Source organism: Neltuma alba, unplaced genomic scaffold (assembly GCF_004799145.2).
Source record: "Neltuma alba isolate B1F8T4 unplaced genomic scaffold, ASM479914v2 tig00012346_pilon, whole genome shotgun sequence".
NCBI lineage: Eukaryota > Viridiplantae > Streptophyta > Magnoliopsida > Fabales > Fabaceae > Neltuma > Neltuma alba.
In genome coordinates this window covers 12,632-29,866 of record NW_021636855.1, presented here as the reverse complement: position 1 = coordinate 29,866, position 17,235 = coordinate 12,632, and the positions used below count along the sequence as shown (strand labels likewise).

The 17,235-nt window shown below is 35.9% G+C and overlaps 3 protein-coding genes across 3 annotated transcripts; 1 reads left to right on the top strand and 2 right to left on the bottom strand.

Moving 5' to 3' along the window:
- On the bottom strand, positions 1 to 4,607 carry LOC114726203 (IST1 homolog). Its single transcript, XM_028912776.1, has 6 exons — positions 4,461 to 4,607; positions 3,918 to 4,050; positions 3,719 to 3,822; positions 3,203 to 3,374; positions 2,796 to 2,936; positions 1 to 661 (listed from the first exon to the last, which is right to left on the bottom strand). The coding sequence occupies exons 1-6, from the start codon at positions 4,508 to 4,510 to the stop codon at positions 278 to 280; spliced, it is 984 nt and encodes a 327-aa protein (XP_028768609.1). The 5' UTR covers positions 4,511 to 4,607; the 3' UTR covers positions 1 to 277.
- A 2,846-nt stretch (positions 4,608 to 7,453) lies between these two features.
- Positions 7,454 to 9,224, top strand: LOC114726201 (NF-kappa-B-activating protein-like). Its single transcript, XM_028912774.1, has one exon. It carries the CDS (start codon positions 7,474 to 7,476, stop codon positions 9,004 to 9,006), a length of 1,533 nt encoding a protein of 510 aa, XP_028768607.1. The 5' UTR covers positions 7,454 to 7,473; the 3' UTR covers positions 9,007 to 9,224.
- Positions 9,225 to 9,327: 103 nt separating this feature from the next.
- Positions 9,328 to 13,442, bottom strand: LOC114726202 (caffeoylshikimate esterase-like). The gene is made up of 8 exons (XM_028912775.1): positions 13,007 to 13,442; positions 12,824 to 12,853; positions 12,604 to 12,733; positions 12,343 to 12,489; positions 12,099 to 12,229; positions 10,456 to 10,593; positions 9,763 to 9,861; positions 9,328 to 9,685 (listed from the first exon to the last, which is right to left on the bottom strand). Exons 1-8 carry the CDS (start codon positions 13,292 to 13,294, stop codon positions 9,470 to 9,472), a joined length of 1,179 nt encoding a protein of 392 aa, XP_028768608.1. The 5' UTR covers positions 13,295 to 13,442; the 3' UTR covers positions 9,328 to 9,469.
- Positions 13,443 to 17,235: the final 3,793 nt, after the last annotated feature.

Below are 17,235 nucleotides of genomic sequence, written 5' to 3'. Positions count from 1 at the left end.
TGAAAATTTAAACCAAATATAAATTATCAAGGCATCATATTCCTGAAACTTGTTTCTCCCAAGACCGCCTAATGACTCAGATACATAGTCAGCTTGTCAAGGCGAACCATCCCCAAGGTAAAACTATTTTTTTCCTGAATGCGTTATACAGTTATGGTAATAATTACATAATTTTATTACATGATGCACAAGCATAGATGACTGCCATGATGTTTTTCTGAAATCAAGGTATAATCCTTTTCCCCCCCTCACAATCACTGTTACCATTTTAAGCACACTAAGAAGATCTCCCCTCCAGCTTCGAGGGTCCAAAACCAATGGTGTGTACCAGTGCTGCAGCTGCCCGTGCAGCTGCTGAAGCTCGGTCTGCAGCAGCAATGGCGGCTCGAGCCTTCTCAAGCACATCACCGGATTGAGATCTTGTCTCTCTCTTGGCATCATCAGAATGAAGATCACCATTTTTAGGTGATGGTTCAATTTCGTGAGTATTAAAATAAGATTTATTGTTAGAAGGTGTGCGAGATTCAAGGTGTTCATAGGCTTGTTTGTTATGCACAGGCATTTGAGAATGTTTCATGGTTGAAGGCGCTGAAGTGAAAGAACTCGATTTGCTGTGATTCTGAGAAGCCATAGCTCTACCACTAACTTGCTTTGCTCCAGCCTATGGCAAAATTGTGAGAGCAACATAAAACAGGATGTCTGAAATTCTGAGTGAGAACATCGAGAATTAATTGAAATGAAAAATGTAACGTATCAGAAAGTAAGGTCAAAGATGATCGACGAACATATCAGTTAACTTGCTCGAAGGCAAGAGGTCAAAAGGGGAAAAATGATAAGCTAGACATTGTCAGGACAACCGCTTCTCAAGGTCAAGAAAAAGAAAATCTCTACGAAGACAAAAATGGGCAAATCCAATGCCCAATTCATATTTATCAAGCGACACCTAACAAGGAAAAACCAACTTCACCGATGATCAAAATGTCCTGACAAGATAAACAACAGAGCTAAGTTTTGGGATCAAATTATATGCAAAAATAGTTTGGGCACAAAAAAATTACAATTCCAAGGTAACAGTCACAAGTGTTAAACAAGCTTCTACCTTGACTATGTTAAATCATATCAAATCATCTAACTGCCCACCAAATAGAAAAGCATGAATATAGTGGATAAACAAACAAACAGCAAGGATAGTAAAAATAAAACAATATCAAGCACATGATACATTCGCAACTGATGTTAATCACAAGGTTTGAGATATCCAACAGCTACAGTCCACAATTTGCATCCTAAACATTTCTTGAAGAAATTGACCTTGTCAATTCAGAAGGAGAGAGAGACACAATGTGAGAGTTCATGTGGAGTATGTGCAGTGAGGTAGAGAGGGAGGGAGGGCTCCGTGCTGTATATATTTGGGCAGAAGGGTTTAATGGGAGGTTAAGCAGACAGTGAGTATTGTAAGGGAGACACTCTAGCCTCTTGAATGCTAGGCAAACAGTGACTGTGAGTTTTTGCTTTATTCTTCTATTTTCCAGAAACTTGTAGCTAGCTATTCTAGCTTAGACTTAAACACTGGCTAGATTTTTCATCTTTTAACAATATATTTGAGCAGTGGGTTCCATCATTTTCGTATCACTGTTTAGATCACATTTGGCAGAGAAAAATATATCAAGGAAGAGGTACAGGCCGAGGCAGAGGGGCAAATTGAGGAGAGAACTTCTGGAGTAGATGAGGATGTGAAGGAAGAGGGAAACAGAGAAAGCGACAGGTGAGGAAATAACTGTAAAAGAGGTTAAGTTACAGAAAACAGAAGAAGAGGAGAAGCCTGTTGAAACAGAGAAGAAAATAAAGGTGGTATCCGAAGAGGAAGAACTTGTAAGTGATAAGAAAGAGGGAGAAAAAGAGGGGGGAGAAAAAGAGGGGGGTGAAATTGAAGTTAAAAAAGCTAACGACTTAATTGAGGAAGCAGAGGAGTAGCTGCCATCTAAGGAGAGAAACGAAGATGGAAATATTAAAGGAGGAGGTGTTATCAGATTTAAGGTTGCAGTGGACAGCAAAATGAATCAGAAGGTGTTTACATGCTGTTCGAGGCTGCAAAAACCAGTCACAAAATGGGAGCGCCATTTGCAAGATGGTGAGGTGTTTAGACAAGACAGGTGGAGTCGTCATCTAATTTACAGGCTGACAATAGCAGAGGAGGTCAAAGAGAAGGGCGCATGTGACCAAAAGGAATGGGTTTTGGATCAGGTTAGAAAAATAAGGTGAAGCAGAAGCCCGAAATTGAATGTGCAAGTTAAATTTTCTGGTTCTGTTAACAGCACCACAGTGACTCAATTACCAGACCAATTCTAGCAAACCCTTACCCAACTGAAATAAGAAAGAGCAAACACACAATTCGCTTCATTGTCTGCGCATTCTAAAGCTTAGCAGATGATCTCCACGGTGAAACACATTGGATTGAAGTGTTATTTCTTGGTTGTGCATATTCATGGCAGGAAGCATATGGCAAAAAACAATAAAGTGCAGCTCATACATGGAATACAAGAGCAAATAGGAATGGAACTGCTATTGTTTTGTCTTAGGCATTGTCGATCAAGCCAACCATGTTCTCCCACTGACAAGAAAAATGATTTATAGAAGACAAAGCTGCTCTTTAGCATAAACAACACATCAATGGGATCAATGGGATCACCTGAATCTGATTGTGATGAAAATTCGTATGATGTGATTAATTTATATGCTGCAATAATGAAGGAAGAAACCAAAGAAATACTAAATAAATGAACTGATAAAAGTACCAGGAGATCTTCATGATTTTTACTGAACTCTGCTTCAGTTTTGGAGTAATCCCATGCGACATTGTATTCTTCTGCAATTTCTCTCAACACCTTAAGCTTTGCCTCTCCAGATGGAGCATGAACTGAAAGTTTTTCAATTATCTGAAATAATAATGAGAGAGAGAGAGAGAGAGAGATTATCATCCAAGAAAATAAGAGAAAGAGATGAATTGATAACAGTAAGCAAATAAGTAGAATCAATAATCTGAAATTAAGAATCAATGGGATTGGGTCTAATAGAAAGAGCTAATTTTTTATAATGAGGCAAACCAAGGTCCAAATCCCACTAGAAGAGGTGGTCAATTTAGTGCATGCCGTGTTTGGAACAGTAATATGAAATTAAGATAATTCAATAAAAGATACTTTACCGTACGGTTCACCCCTGAATCAGGACGAAGTTCAGATGCTGCAGATACGAATTCCTTCCCATATTTTGTGGTAAACAAGTTTTTGACGTGTAATAAATCTGGCACATCAGAACATCTGGGGGCAGCAAAAATAATGCTTGCAATGGCTTCTCGCAATTCTTGAGGGCACTCCCTATTATGTTAGAAAGTAAAGCTTAAAGTTTGCAAAATATGGATAATAATCAGCTTTCGGAAAACTGCATCATTAGGAGAAAAAAATTAATTAGTGATAGCCTTCTTCAGAACTTTAAATGTACGCTCATTATACATTGTGTAAATTTATCCCCCTTAGAAAAGAAAAACTTTGTGGGAAAATAATAGGATGCAAATCGAAAATTGCAGAGGTCACGAAAATAAAAATACTACTTAATTTGCAAGACTACTGCACTTCATTTTGATAAAGTAATCAACAATAAAGGAAAGTAGAGTAGATAGCACGTCCATAAAGCACTTAAGAATTAAGATCGATGGACTTACTTCTGGTTCTCAATTACTGGAACGCGCGCAAGAACAAATTCACAGAATAGCTCTAATATATCATATGCAGCTCCTGTATTTTGCTCCCTTATGATATGTTCCACCTAGTTAAATCACCAAAAAAGTAATAAACGCCAAGTCAACATAAAGAAAATCTAACGTCGAACCAATTAGCTACCACCGAAAATTGAAAGATTACCCGAATTCGAGCAATTGGCTCTTGGCCAGCCTGCAAAAATTGGGCTATTTCCTTGCGCATCTGTTTTAATTGCAGATCTCTCTTGTTTTGCAGCAGCTTGATGCGAGATATCGCCAAGTTCAAGCATGTTTTACTGCAGAACGCAAAAATAAGGAGAGGAGAAAAAGGAGGCAATTTCATTACACGAAGATATTCAACAGAACAATTGGTAAAATGTTCATTCTATTCATTCAAAATTCAAAGTACGAAGCAAGAATGAAACCAGCACAACTCCAAATGGCTACTTAGAGGAACAACAAGTCGCAAAACTATCCCAATCAGGTCATACACATTGGGTTCATTGAAAAAAATTCGAACAGTCCACCAGAAAAAGCCAGATTGGAATCGAACTTATTCCCATTAAGCAACTTGATTAAGTGAATAGGTGAGCAAACAATCAAAACATGAATCAATAGGTTATATGGCCAAAAGAAATCCACTAATTAATTCGACGGCACGACGAAGAGAGAGCAGATGGAATTCAATTACAGATCGGCTACTCACCATCTCGTGCCAAAAACGCCCCGGCTAAAGAGCTGATTAAGAAGCGACATGGTGGAGATGGTACGATGAAGCCTCTTCGAGGATTTATAATCGAAGCCTCGATAGGAAGAAATAGTGAAGCTAGATAGGGTCGGACAAAGACCAGATCAAATCATCTTGCCTCTCTGGCGATTAGGTGCAGGGGTGGGAAAATTAAACAATTAAGTGAAAATGGGATAAATCCTTTAATTGGAAATTAATTGGCAAATACTTCCTCAGTATCTTATTATAAGATCTAATTTTTTTGAATGAGTTTATTTTTTTATAAGATCTTCTTTGATTTTGTTTGAATATTTAATGTAGTATTATATATTTTACTTCTACTTTAATGTATTTCATACATTCTCTTTCTTTATTCATCTCACTATTACCTCCTCACATTTATTCATTTATATATAAGGGTATATTTGGAAAAAAAACTGAATTTATTACATATTAATTGTTTTTAATTAATTTTAACTGTTTTCTTAAACTATATAATTTAGTTAAAAAGCTCTTATAATAAGAGACGGAGTAGTAACCATCTCTTATGCAACCATCTTCATTTGTATCACATTTTCTCCACATGCTTCTGGTTTTTTGCTTTTTCCAACCTCTTCCTAGTGCTAGGTAAGTGCAAGTTATTTTCTCTATATACAAATTAGTCTTTCATACTCCTCCGGTTCTTAATATAAGACTTAATTTTTTAGTTGGTTTTGACCTTAAATATAAGATCCATTTCTTATATTTATCAATTTTCTCTAAATTACCTCTATGAATACTCTCTCAAGCATAATCAGATAGGAGAGGGAGAGGAGTATTAAGAAAGATGATTATGGTGTTTTAGAAAAAATGTGTCACTTTTGCTATAATTAACTAACTTACCTAACTTTCTTAATCTAATCAAATTAATTAAATAGGTCTTATATTAAGGACTGAAGGAGTATTTAAGTAATATTTTTGGCAAATAATATCATTCATGTGTAATTTAACTCTTTGTATTTTTAAATACAACTTACAACCTAGCACTTTATGAAACATTTGTCAATTCATTTTTGGGAAAACTAATATGGCACTCCTCACACTTTAACTTGATTTTGAATCAAGTCCTTGGAGGTTTTTTCTTTTTTATTGGCTCCTCCAAATTATCTCCGTTGAAGCCGTTGCTCCCTTGCACCCAAAAACGTTTCAACACATTGCAAACGGCATCAATTGCAAGAAATGTGGCTTGTAGAATATACCCAACAAACACGTGTTATATGCTGCCACCTTGGAGACTCACCCCTTCAGTTTCTTCGCACTGAATTGTTCCCTTGTTTCTAAACCCCTTTCTCACTTCCCCACCTTGAAAGCCATTAAATTTCTCAAGTAGAAACCCACTGACGATTGACATTTTTGAATAAATAGATTTATTAATGATTTATTTTATCATAATCTTTCAAGTCGAGAACAGACATCCTGATGGGTTCTACTTCTTGATTTATTTATTATATTTGAAGGAATTCACTCTTCTTATCTTGCTCTGCAAAACATTTGAATGAATTTTGCAAACAAGAAGCAATGGCTAGTAGAAGAGAAGCAGGAGGAGGAAAGGTCTGGAGGCAACATAAATGTTAGAGAAGGAAACACAACGACGAAGCTTCTTATTCATCTGTTTCTTAATGTTTTTTAAGCAACAAGTTCAAAAAAGTATGATTTTTGCATTCAATTGCATATGGTTTTTCTCATAATACCCAGATTCTCATAACACACATATCAACACTCCTTTTGTTGACATCTCACCCATCATGATCTTCCATCCCCCTCACACATGACGAAGAATCATGCCTCCTTTCATACATGTTTGTTAGTGACCTTCTCCTTCCCTATCTGCGGCCATGGAACCCTAAATCTTTTCCTTGTTCATTTTCATTGTTTCGAACTCCGGTCTTGAGGTGAGATATCATAATTCTCCCGCCATCAAGCCAAATTATTCGAACCCTAAATCCCCTTTCCAAGCCTTTTGAAGATTGAGCGACTCCATAGCTCGTTATTCCAACTCCAAATCATCCCCCCATTAGACAGGTCACTAGCCATGAACGCCGTTTGCAACGTCTTGAAACGTTTATGGGTGCAAGGGAGTGACGGTTTTAACGGAGATAATTTGGAGGAGCCAATAAAAAAGAAAAAAAACTCCAAGGACTTGATTTAAAATCAAGTTAAAGTATGAGGATTACCATATTAGTTTTCTCTTCATTTTTTAACCGTAGATTTATGTCAATTTTCCCATCAATCAAGTAAGCAGCTCACATTTTAAAAACAAAAAAAGAGACAACGTATATATTATAATAAAAAATAATCCCCAAATCCTTTTACTTTTGTCTAATTTTAATTATTTTTCATAATTTTTGCTCAAATACTGTGTTGTAATACTACCTCCCGTTATTAATATAGAACCTCGTTTGACTTTTATTTTGATCCTAAATAAAATACCCTAATTTAATATTTATGTATTTTTTTTCAAGATAATCCTTATAGTTCTATTCAACACACTTGATTAGCAAAGATATTTTGGGAAAGACAACACTTATTTATGACAAATAACTAACTTAACTTCTTTTCTTAATCTCTCCAAATTAGTCAACTAGCTCTTATAATTAGGACTGAAGGTAATAGCTTTTATTTTTATCTTAAATATAAGACCTCAAACCACTTTGTCTCTAATATTTATGTATTTTTTTCTCAATATAGTCCTCCTACCAATAGTAGTTCTATCCAACACACTTGATTGGTAAGGATATTATAGGAAAGAAAAAACTTATTTATCACAAATAACTAACTTAATTTTTTTTTAATCTTTCTAAATTAATCAACTAGTTTTTATAATTAGAAACGAAAATGGTATTAAAAAAAAAAATTTAACCGAACTTCCAACAATCCAACCTTATCGGTCAACTAATAAGATCTATATAAATATCTACCCATCGTCCCTTGTCACTCACCGCCAGAAACCCCGATGGGAAGGCCAGCCTCCACAATCGAAATCCCCGACAAACGGCACCGTTCGAACAGCCGCTACACCCCTGATTCCGATGTCTCTGATGACTACCGAAGCCGTCGTAGTCCTAGTTATGAATCATACGGTCGCTCCGCTGACAACGATCGTTACCGCCGTCGATCGGAATCACCTGAGTACAGAAGCCCTAGATACAAACATGGAAATCTGAACGGCGATGCTTTGCCGAAGCAATTCGGACGTGGAGATCGCCGCGGAAATGGCGTATTTCTCGACCGAGATCGTCGCGATGCTGGGCGCTTTGATTCTGATTCTGATTCGGACGAGGAGTTCAAGGGCTTGAGCTACGAGGAGTTCAGAAGGTTAAAGAGGCAGAAGATGAGGAAGATGTTAAAACGCTGTATTTGGAATGTGACGCCGAGTCCACCAAGAGGTGAGAGCGATGATTGGGAGGAGAAAATGGAAGGAATTCCTGACGAAAACGGGCATGATGATGTGTTCAAGACTGAGTCGGCCGGCAAGGAAACTAAATCGAAAGGGGAATCTGAATCTTCGTCTGAGAAATCTGCCAGTAGTGAATCGGAGAGTTCGTTCGAGTCCGAGTCTGATTCTGAATCAGATGTTTCCCGCTCAAGGAGGAAGAAGAGAAGGAATTCAGGCTCCAAGCGCAGGAGTAGGAAGTCGTACAGCCACACTGAATCTGAGGAAAGTGAGAGTGAGTCTGAAGAAGATCGTCCGCGGAAAAAGAAATCGATTAAGAGTAGGAGAAACAGAAGCAGACGTAAAAGGAGCAGTAGGAAGAGGAGGAAGAGAAGAGACAGCGATTCGGATGCCAGTGAGGACAGTGAAAGTGAGGAGTCTGATGGTAGTCGATCCACAGATGATCGTGAGAGGTCGAGGAAGAAACGTAAGCTAACTTCGGGTTCTCGATCAAAGGATAGCAGGAGAAAGAGACGGTCTCGTGAGAAAAGTGACGATTCTGACTCTGAAGAGAGTTCGGATGCTGAAGGTGATGCAAAGAGCAAGGCGGAGGAGGTGAAGCCAGAAATTAATGCTGAGGCGCTGAAACTGAAAGAATTGTTTGAGTTGCAGAAAAAACCCGCATTGGATGATGAACCCGTGGTTGGACCACAACCTTTGCCGAGAGCTGAGGGCCATATTAGTTATGGTGGGGCGCTCAGGCCTGGTGAAGGTGACGCCATTGCACAGTATGTTCAGCAAGGAAAGCGTATCCCTCGCAGAGGTGAAGTGGGTCTTTCTGCGGAGGAAATTCAGAAGTTTGAAAGCCTCGGATATGTGATGAGTGGCAGTAGGCATCAAAGGATGAATGCTATTCGTATTAGGAAAGAAAACCAGGTTTATAGTGCAGAGGATAAGCGTGCTCTTGCAATGTTTAACTACGAAGAAAAGGCCAAGAGGGAACATAAGGTTATGGCTGATCTGCAGCGGCTTGTGCAGCGCCATATTGGGCAGGATGTTGGTCCAACTCATGATCCTTTTGGCGCAAAAGCGTTGGACGGCACTGACGCTTGATTTCACGTATGTTGTACATGTTATGCTTGAAGTTCCTCCTAGTGCATTTTATTCGGCTGACTATGGGTTACACTATGGTGTTGGATATGTAGATGTAGTTATGAAGTATGTAGCAGTAAGCCGTTTTGGGATTGTTAACTTCATTTGAGCTTATTTTCTCTGAGAAGGGGGAGTCTTTTACCCACTGAAATGAGTAATATGTTGTATTATTGATTCTATCATGTCTATTGAATTTTGCAAATAATATCTAATTTATATTTGTTAGGACTTCTGAAAAAAATTCTCATGCGATCGACAAGTGGGTATCAGTAAGAGATCTTCTTTTGGTTGGGAGGAAAATGTAGACGACTAGGATATATGGCAATTTTGTTGGTTGAATGTGATATTAAACCGGGCGAAAGAAAGATCATTTCTTTGTGATCTTCTTTCCACTGCTTCAGGTACAGACAGTATGCATTGGACCTCATTTAAGGCTCCTTGAATCAAGCCACGAGATGATGTCATCAAGAGCACTGAAAATTCTGTCATCAAATTCCCCTTCCAAAATGCAGTGGTAGCCTCCTTCATAAATCTTCAGGGTCTTGTCTTTGCTTGACGCTTTCTCATAAAGAAATTGGCTCACTGCAGGATCTGTCACCTTGTCTAATCCTCCATGAATAATCAGCAGCGGAGCTGAAACCTTCAGTTCATGCATAATAAATCAGAAATGATCATAAGGCAAAATTATAACAGAAGTTCCCACACCCAGAAACACACCTTCTGCACTTGTGACTCGATATCTTGCGTGGCTCTTAGAAGTTCCATGCCGGTTTTCAACCTCGTTCGATCATCATATGAAATAACATTGTACGCAGCCTAGAACAGATAATATATTTCATGAACAAAAAATGACCAACGCAGAAAGATATGATTCAGCTTGATGTGGTATGTGTGACTGCATTATTATTTTGTCGTGTTATTAAAACAAGTTTTGTATCATTGCGTTTTGCTTGGACAGGAAAGGCGATATATTGTTGGTTAGAGTATTAAGTAGAGATGGATCAATAAAATCTAATCCCTGAAATAATGCATGTATTAAGTGAGAGATTTCAGTATCTGTATGAAGATCTTCAAAGATTTTTCCTTTTTGGCTTGAAATTTGTGGTGATAGTCAAAGCCAAGTGTGCAATAAAATCACCATTTGGAAAGTACCATTGCTTTAAACCGTGTTGGTGTGAGTTCATCCATTTGTTTGAAGTTACAACTCAATAAAGGCCAAAAACTCAGATCAAAATGAAAAGAATAGAATTATATGCTAGGATTGCCTCTTGACCAGTTAACTTATCAGGCCAAGCTACATGCTTAAAACTCCCCACTTCCTTACAGTGTCATGCATTTTAAATGTGATCATTTGACATGCAAAAAAAATTTCAGGCAGAAAAGAAGCATTATTATAAAAGAGGAACCAACCAATTTTCTTTTGCTCGGGTCTCTGAAGGAGAGCTCAGTTAGATCTTTCTTTGGGAAGAGTTTTGCTTTTGGCATCACTTTTGACAGAAGATTTAACACCTTCAAAACTGCAGGTGATGGTAACAAGCCCTCTCCAATCTTGGCAACAACAAAAGATCACCTGGTCAAGCTCTTATTTGACAGATAAACTAATGCAGTCCCCAAGTAGAATGTAATTAAAAAGAAATGAATGGCCGTACTTCATTATATTGAATTTGTTGTATACGAAGTTCATCATATATGTGGTATGTTCCTCATAATATTGATATTAAAAACTTCTTTAGTGCTTTATATGCAACAATAAGCAAAGCCTGGTCAAAACCATAACAATAGAAATTTCACAAGACGAAAACTAGTGCACCAAAATCCAATAAATGCGTCTTTCATACTGTGCGGGCATCTATCTTGAAAGTAAAATCAACTGCAAAATTTCCGGAAGCAGTTACATATGTAAGACTCGTGCAGATATGCACAATGGCATTTAGCTTGAGGAGCTTCGTAAAAGTTAGGTCTCTTTAACTTAGTCATCAAGAGTTCAACGGGGATCCAATTACTCAATCATTTTCAAGCCCACAGAGTGTAGTAATGACATAGTCGGACCTCAAAATGTTTATATTTTCTCTCATTGAAATAGAACATGATTAAAGTTTCAAAATACAGGTTCAAATTCTCAAGTTGACCCTGATGAAGGCTATTCTAAATATTTCATGGCTTTGCTGGGCAAGGGTAAGAATAAGAATAGTCATCTTCACTTCCCTTCATTCTATTTTCACATTAAGCTCTCTCAAGCCAGGAGCACCAAGCCCTGGCACATTGAAATCTGTCAAAGAGGGTTAATTATCACCACTTAGAGGCTAAATGATCTGATCTTTGATGATCTGATATCTTACAGACAACTAAAACTAGGAATATTGTGTCTTAGGAAAAGGTAGCTCCTTATAAGACCATTCTCCCAAGCACAGTAAAGGAGTTACTAATCCCTTGCATCAATTCTAACTGACTTGGCAGTGTGTTGAATGTCTGCATGAACTAAAAACCATTTTGGAGATTTCTAAGGCTTCCATTGATCCTTACAATTTTCTGCAATAGAATGACAAAACGAATCCTGTAATTGCACATCAATGTCAGACTTGTCTCTTATCATTCTACTTTCAGCTGCCTCCTGCAAATTAGTTTTCCGGTTGACATTTAAGTCTGCAGCTCCGAATTCTCACAGCCAGGAACTGATTTTGTATTATGTGCATCTGTTTTCCTTTTAGCACACATTCCGGTGATGGTAAAGAAAAAAGGGGGGAAAAAAAAAAGTGTGTCTTGCAGCTTCAAGCAATACTTCATTTGATTCCCAGTGAGGACCCTCTAAAGTCAGGAAAGCAAGCCAAAATCCAGCATAGCAGGAAACAATACCAAGATTGAAGCCGTGTTCATCTAAATTTAACATTATATGCCCGATTCACCACCTCACATTTTGGTGGACAATGAGTGTAATACTTGTCAAAAGCACAGAATTTTGAGTTGAAATACATAAATAATAATCCATATGGTAAATAGCGAACTCCCAAGAAAGTCATTCAATATCAAGCTTCAATTTAGAGGTATGGGCTTACTTTACACATTGGTGCTAAAAGGATCAGTCCATCCCAATTATTTGGTTCCTTCAAGTGAACTTTAAGAGAAACTGCTCCACCCATTGATTGCCCCATTATAAATTTAGGCAACCCTCTCAGCTCAGGCCTTGCTGTTGGTTAAGATAGAAAGCATGGTCAGCAACATTTTGAGCTTTGACAATTCAAAATATTACAGCAACAATCATCTTAAAAGATAACACAATGGATGCTCAAAATATCATACATTTAATTGATGCAAACTGTTCTATAACGTCATCAACCAAATCATCAAAATTTGATACGTGTCCGTGTAGCCCTTCTGAAAGACCAAAACCTGGATAGTCCATAGCATAAACACCAAATCCAGATGCAGCAATTCTCTTGGCTACACCTGAAATTTTCAATATTGACTTTGCTAAATTAGAAGAGGCACGAATTATTACTCAGGGTAATCTCAATGGAAATGGGACATTTTAACCAATTCTCAAATGGCTTTATCACAAACCTTCAAAGAAGTAGGTACAAGTACTGCCATACCCATGGCAGAAACACAAAGCGGCCTTAATTGGAACTCCAGATTCCGGCATCCATCTTTTGCAGAATATTTCCAAACCTCTCGAATTCCGTTCGTACCACTAAACATAAAATTGAAAGCATTCCAAGTCTTAAACTTTAGAACATGCTTTATACAGTTTTAGGTAATGAAGCAAAGCAGAACAGCTTACTTCCTCGGTTCTGATCCCAGTAGGAGCCATCTACAATATGCCATCAAAGATTAGGAGAGGAAGAAACTCAAACCATCAGCAATTCTTGAACAATGCCATAAGCAAAAACCAATAAAAGAAATCAACTAAATCAAGTAGTCGTAACTGAAGCTCAAGGTTGAACAAGATCAAGATTAAGCTAACCTTGAATAAGCAATGATCCAGCTGTTGTTGGAACTCCGTAAAAGCGGCACGAACCTGTCGGCGAGCGGTTGCAAAGTCCAGATTCTGAGAAACGATGGCATTTAACTCTTCGCTGACGCCTTCCGTTGTTAATTTCTTGGCTCTTACAGTGAGTGAAGTGTTGGAGAGTGGCGGATTGGGTTCCTTCTTCCATATGGGTCTAATAGATATTTTGTTCTTGAGAGGATCGTCAGTGGGGAACAGAGATGCCTTATGTAAACGGAACTTGAGAGTCCCAGAAAACTCCATGGCAGGTGAACTTAGTGGGGTGTGGAAACAAGCAAAGATTATGAAAAATGATGGAAGATTATGACAGGTAAACGATCAAATAAGAGGCAAAAAGCTATCGAAATTGGACGAGAAGTTACACAGAACTGAATATCGAAGAAGCATGAAAGATTGAGAAACTCTTCGTCGACGCGCTGACTCAAATTGCAAGTTAAGTTGAATAAAATAAAGGTGTCAAAGTCACAAATTTCCTTTCACACGAACATTGGGCATTGGGGGTGGGTCCCCTGTATTGAAAGGCACAATTATCAGGTGGCTCCTCAGTTTTTTGGAAGCAGAATAATGGGTAAATGAACTTGTGTCAAGAATCAAGATCTTTTTTTTTAAAATCAGAATATTGACATTTATTATCTTTATTTAAGTCAATTTATAATATTATCCGCTGATTTTTTAAGTTCACCCCTTAAATCCCATATCAGAAAAAGCATATACGTTGTTAAAATTGAGATTGAAAACTAAAAAAATGAATAATGTAAAATTAATGATAAATTTACAAAGTTGGAAACTACAGCAACGAATGACTATCTTATTGGAAAACATGTAACTTTCTAATTAAAAAAAACGACAAAATCGTATTACGTTTCAGTTTGATCAATTAATCTTTTTGTTCCCTAAACTCTAATATCATGGTCAAACAATAATTTTTATGTCAATTATTGTTAATTTTTAAAATTTAATTTAATTTATCAACGTTTGAGAATGTTTACCATTATTTAAAATTCTAATTTCACTATCTTTTATTAACAGAATTAAAATTAGATGGCTTAGAAAACATTTTATAATATTAAAAAAAGAAAAATTAGTATAAAATTAAAGGATTAAATGTGTATTTTTGCTTTTAAAGAAATGGAATGTACGTGGATCAACCACGAGGCCCATTTATGAATTGTTTGCTCTAAAATGGAGGCCCATGATCCAAATGGGCCCTATGGCTTCATGAATATTCTCCCAAACATCGAGTTTCAACATGTGAAGAAATTTGTACCAAAAGAAGAAAATGAGGCCTGTTTGCTAAGTCCCTTTTGTGCATTGTAGGCCCCAGGCAGGCATCTATAAGAAACTTGCAAAATTCATCGTTTGTACACAGTGCTGCTCCCTAAAACTTGCATAAATATATTGATGATAATCAAATCATATCATAGTATTAATAAAAAGTTGTAAAGAAGCCGCTCTATTATATAAATAATACACCAGCAGTGCAACTCATTCATAAAATCTAATCTATTGTTCATAATTCAAATATATAATATGACATAACACAAATAATACAACTCGTTATAATTTCAGGGGTTAAGTTATATCCAACCAACTCTGAAGTATCTTTTTAGTACTCAACATTTTAAACTATTTTTAATGCATTTAATACTCTGGAATGTTTCTCTGGTAAAATTCACTATCCTATATTAATTTTTAGTGCAATTTTTTTTTATCAAAGCATTTTTCTCAACGCCGATAAGACCCTGAATTTAAAATACTATGTGCTACTAAAAAAATATTTTGAAATGTTAGATGTGCTAAAAATTACTTTAAGGTATTGGATACTATTAGAAAACTATTTTAAGATATTGAGTGCACAAAAAAATTACTTTAATACAATGGGTAAACAACCACAATAACAAGTATTTCCCACTAGGTGGGATTGATTGCATGTATCGCACGAAAAAATAATTTAATGATGTTAGATGCACTAAAAATTAGTTTTGAATATAGGTAACATGAAAAAAAAATTAGGATATTAGATGCCCCTTAACCCTAATTTTTATATGACATCATATATACTACATTCGATCCTTAATATAAGAGAAAGATAACTAATTTGAAAATATTAAAAAATTAATTAAATTAGTTATTTGTCACAAATATACATTAACCTCTTTAAACTATCTTTTTTAATCATGTGCATTGTAATACCTTTTGATGAGAACCTCTTACCATCAAAAGGATATCTTGGAAAGAATAAGAGGCAAGATAGATTGAAATATTATATTTATGGCCAAATCTAATCTTCTATCTCACTCTTATATTAAGTATCTAAGTAGCAGTAATAATTTTCTTCTGTCATATTTGTTGGCCATTGTCCTCATTAAAGTCTCAATAATTCCTTATTAGTGTAAGGACACTTTGATGTTTCTCTTTGCACAGAAAATGATACAAAATTATGAAACACCAGTACCATGAATTTCTCTTTGGTAATGAAATAAGGCAAGCATGTGCCGCAGTGCCCGGCTACAATTGCCCACAAAGACACAATGATAATGCAGAACCTCTGGCCCCCTTCCCAACGGAAGCCAAAAACCAACAACCAAGGACAACCTCTTATAATATAAATCTCCCCATTTTGCAGGCGTCTTTATTAGTACTATGATTATCATAATAATAATAATAATAACCTTATCGTACAGTCCCATAACACCAAAATTAACTAGTTAATTAATAAGCACTATTCTATACAATAGCTCTTGACCTATGTGGGTTCCACATCCAATAGCTCCAAAACTGAAGACCTAGCTAGGCTGTGTGCTTCACTTTATTAATGTTTTGGCATGACCTAATCAGCTCACCCTCTAGCTAGCTAGTTAGAATTATGGAAATAATTAATTAAATTAAATACCATTTTTTGGGTTTTTGTCTCTATTGAGTTCACTTGGAATTGTTTTTTTTTTTTTTGACCAGACACTTGGAATTGTTTAATTTGCTTCGTTACTTGTTAACGTAATCCAGACGTCAAGTGTGGCTGCGAGAGCCAAGTGGAGTCCATAAAGTAAAGCAATCACTATTTTTTATTTTTAATAATAGTATAACTGTTTTGTTTTGTTTTGTTTTGACATTCTTTGTCTAGGAAAAAAAAAAAAACCTATACATCATAGTCACAAAAAATTAAACACAATCTCATACTTTAACAGTGCTAAGTGTTAGCTGAGATAAACGACTCCGACAATAATAGAATAATGGTTCACTCCGCTTAACTTGACATGCTTATTTTTAAGCGTTTTAAATTAATTAAATCACTACCTCCAATTTCTTGATATAGGATCCTGTTTGATTTTTATTTGGGTTCTAAATATAAAATCCTAATTTACTTCATCTTTCATATTTATGCATTTTTTTTAAGATAGTTCTCATAATAATTGTAGTTCTAACCAATACATTTAATTAGCAACGGCATTTTAGAAAAGATAACATCTATTTATTACAAATAACTAACTTAACTTTTTTTTTTAATCTATTCAAATTAGTCAACTAGCTCTTATATATAGAACCGGAGGTAGCACTAATGAATAGTTGTCTTATTGTTCGCTGCATCCTTGGAATTTGCTAAATAATCCCACCGTCCATTCTAATTCAAAGGCACCTTAAAAAAATAATACCACCTCTAATCCGTAATAAAAGAACTAGTTGATTAATTTGAGCATATTAAGAAAATTAGTTAAGTTAGTCATTTTTAATAAATATGTGTCATTTTTCTTAAAATATCCTTACTAATCAAGTGTACTGGTTAGAACTATTATTATTATAAGAACTATCTTGAGAAAAATAAATAAATATGAAAGACAAAGTAGATTAGAGTCTTATATTTAGGACCAAAATAAAAGTCAAGCGAGTTATTATCTTAAGGACCGGAGGTGGTATTATCTCTAATCCTTAATAGAAGAGTTAGTTAGAGATTCTATTTGGTTCTAAATATAAGACCATAATTCACTTTGTCTCTAATATTTATTCATCTTGTGTTCAAATACGCTATAGTAATTGTATATGTTAAAGAGTTTTCATCAAGTGTTAGCTTTAATTCACATGATTAATAAATATATTGTAAGAAAGATAACATCTATTTATTATAAATAAATAATTTTTTTAATATTCATAAATTAGTTATTTAACTTTTATATTAATAGATCACAGTA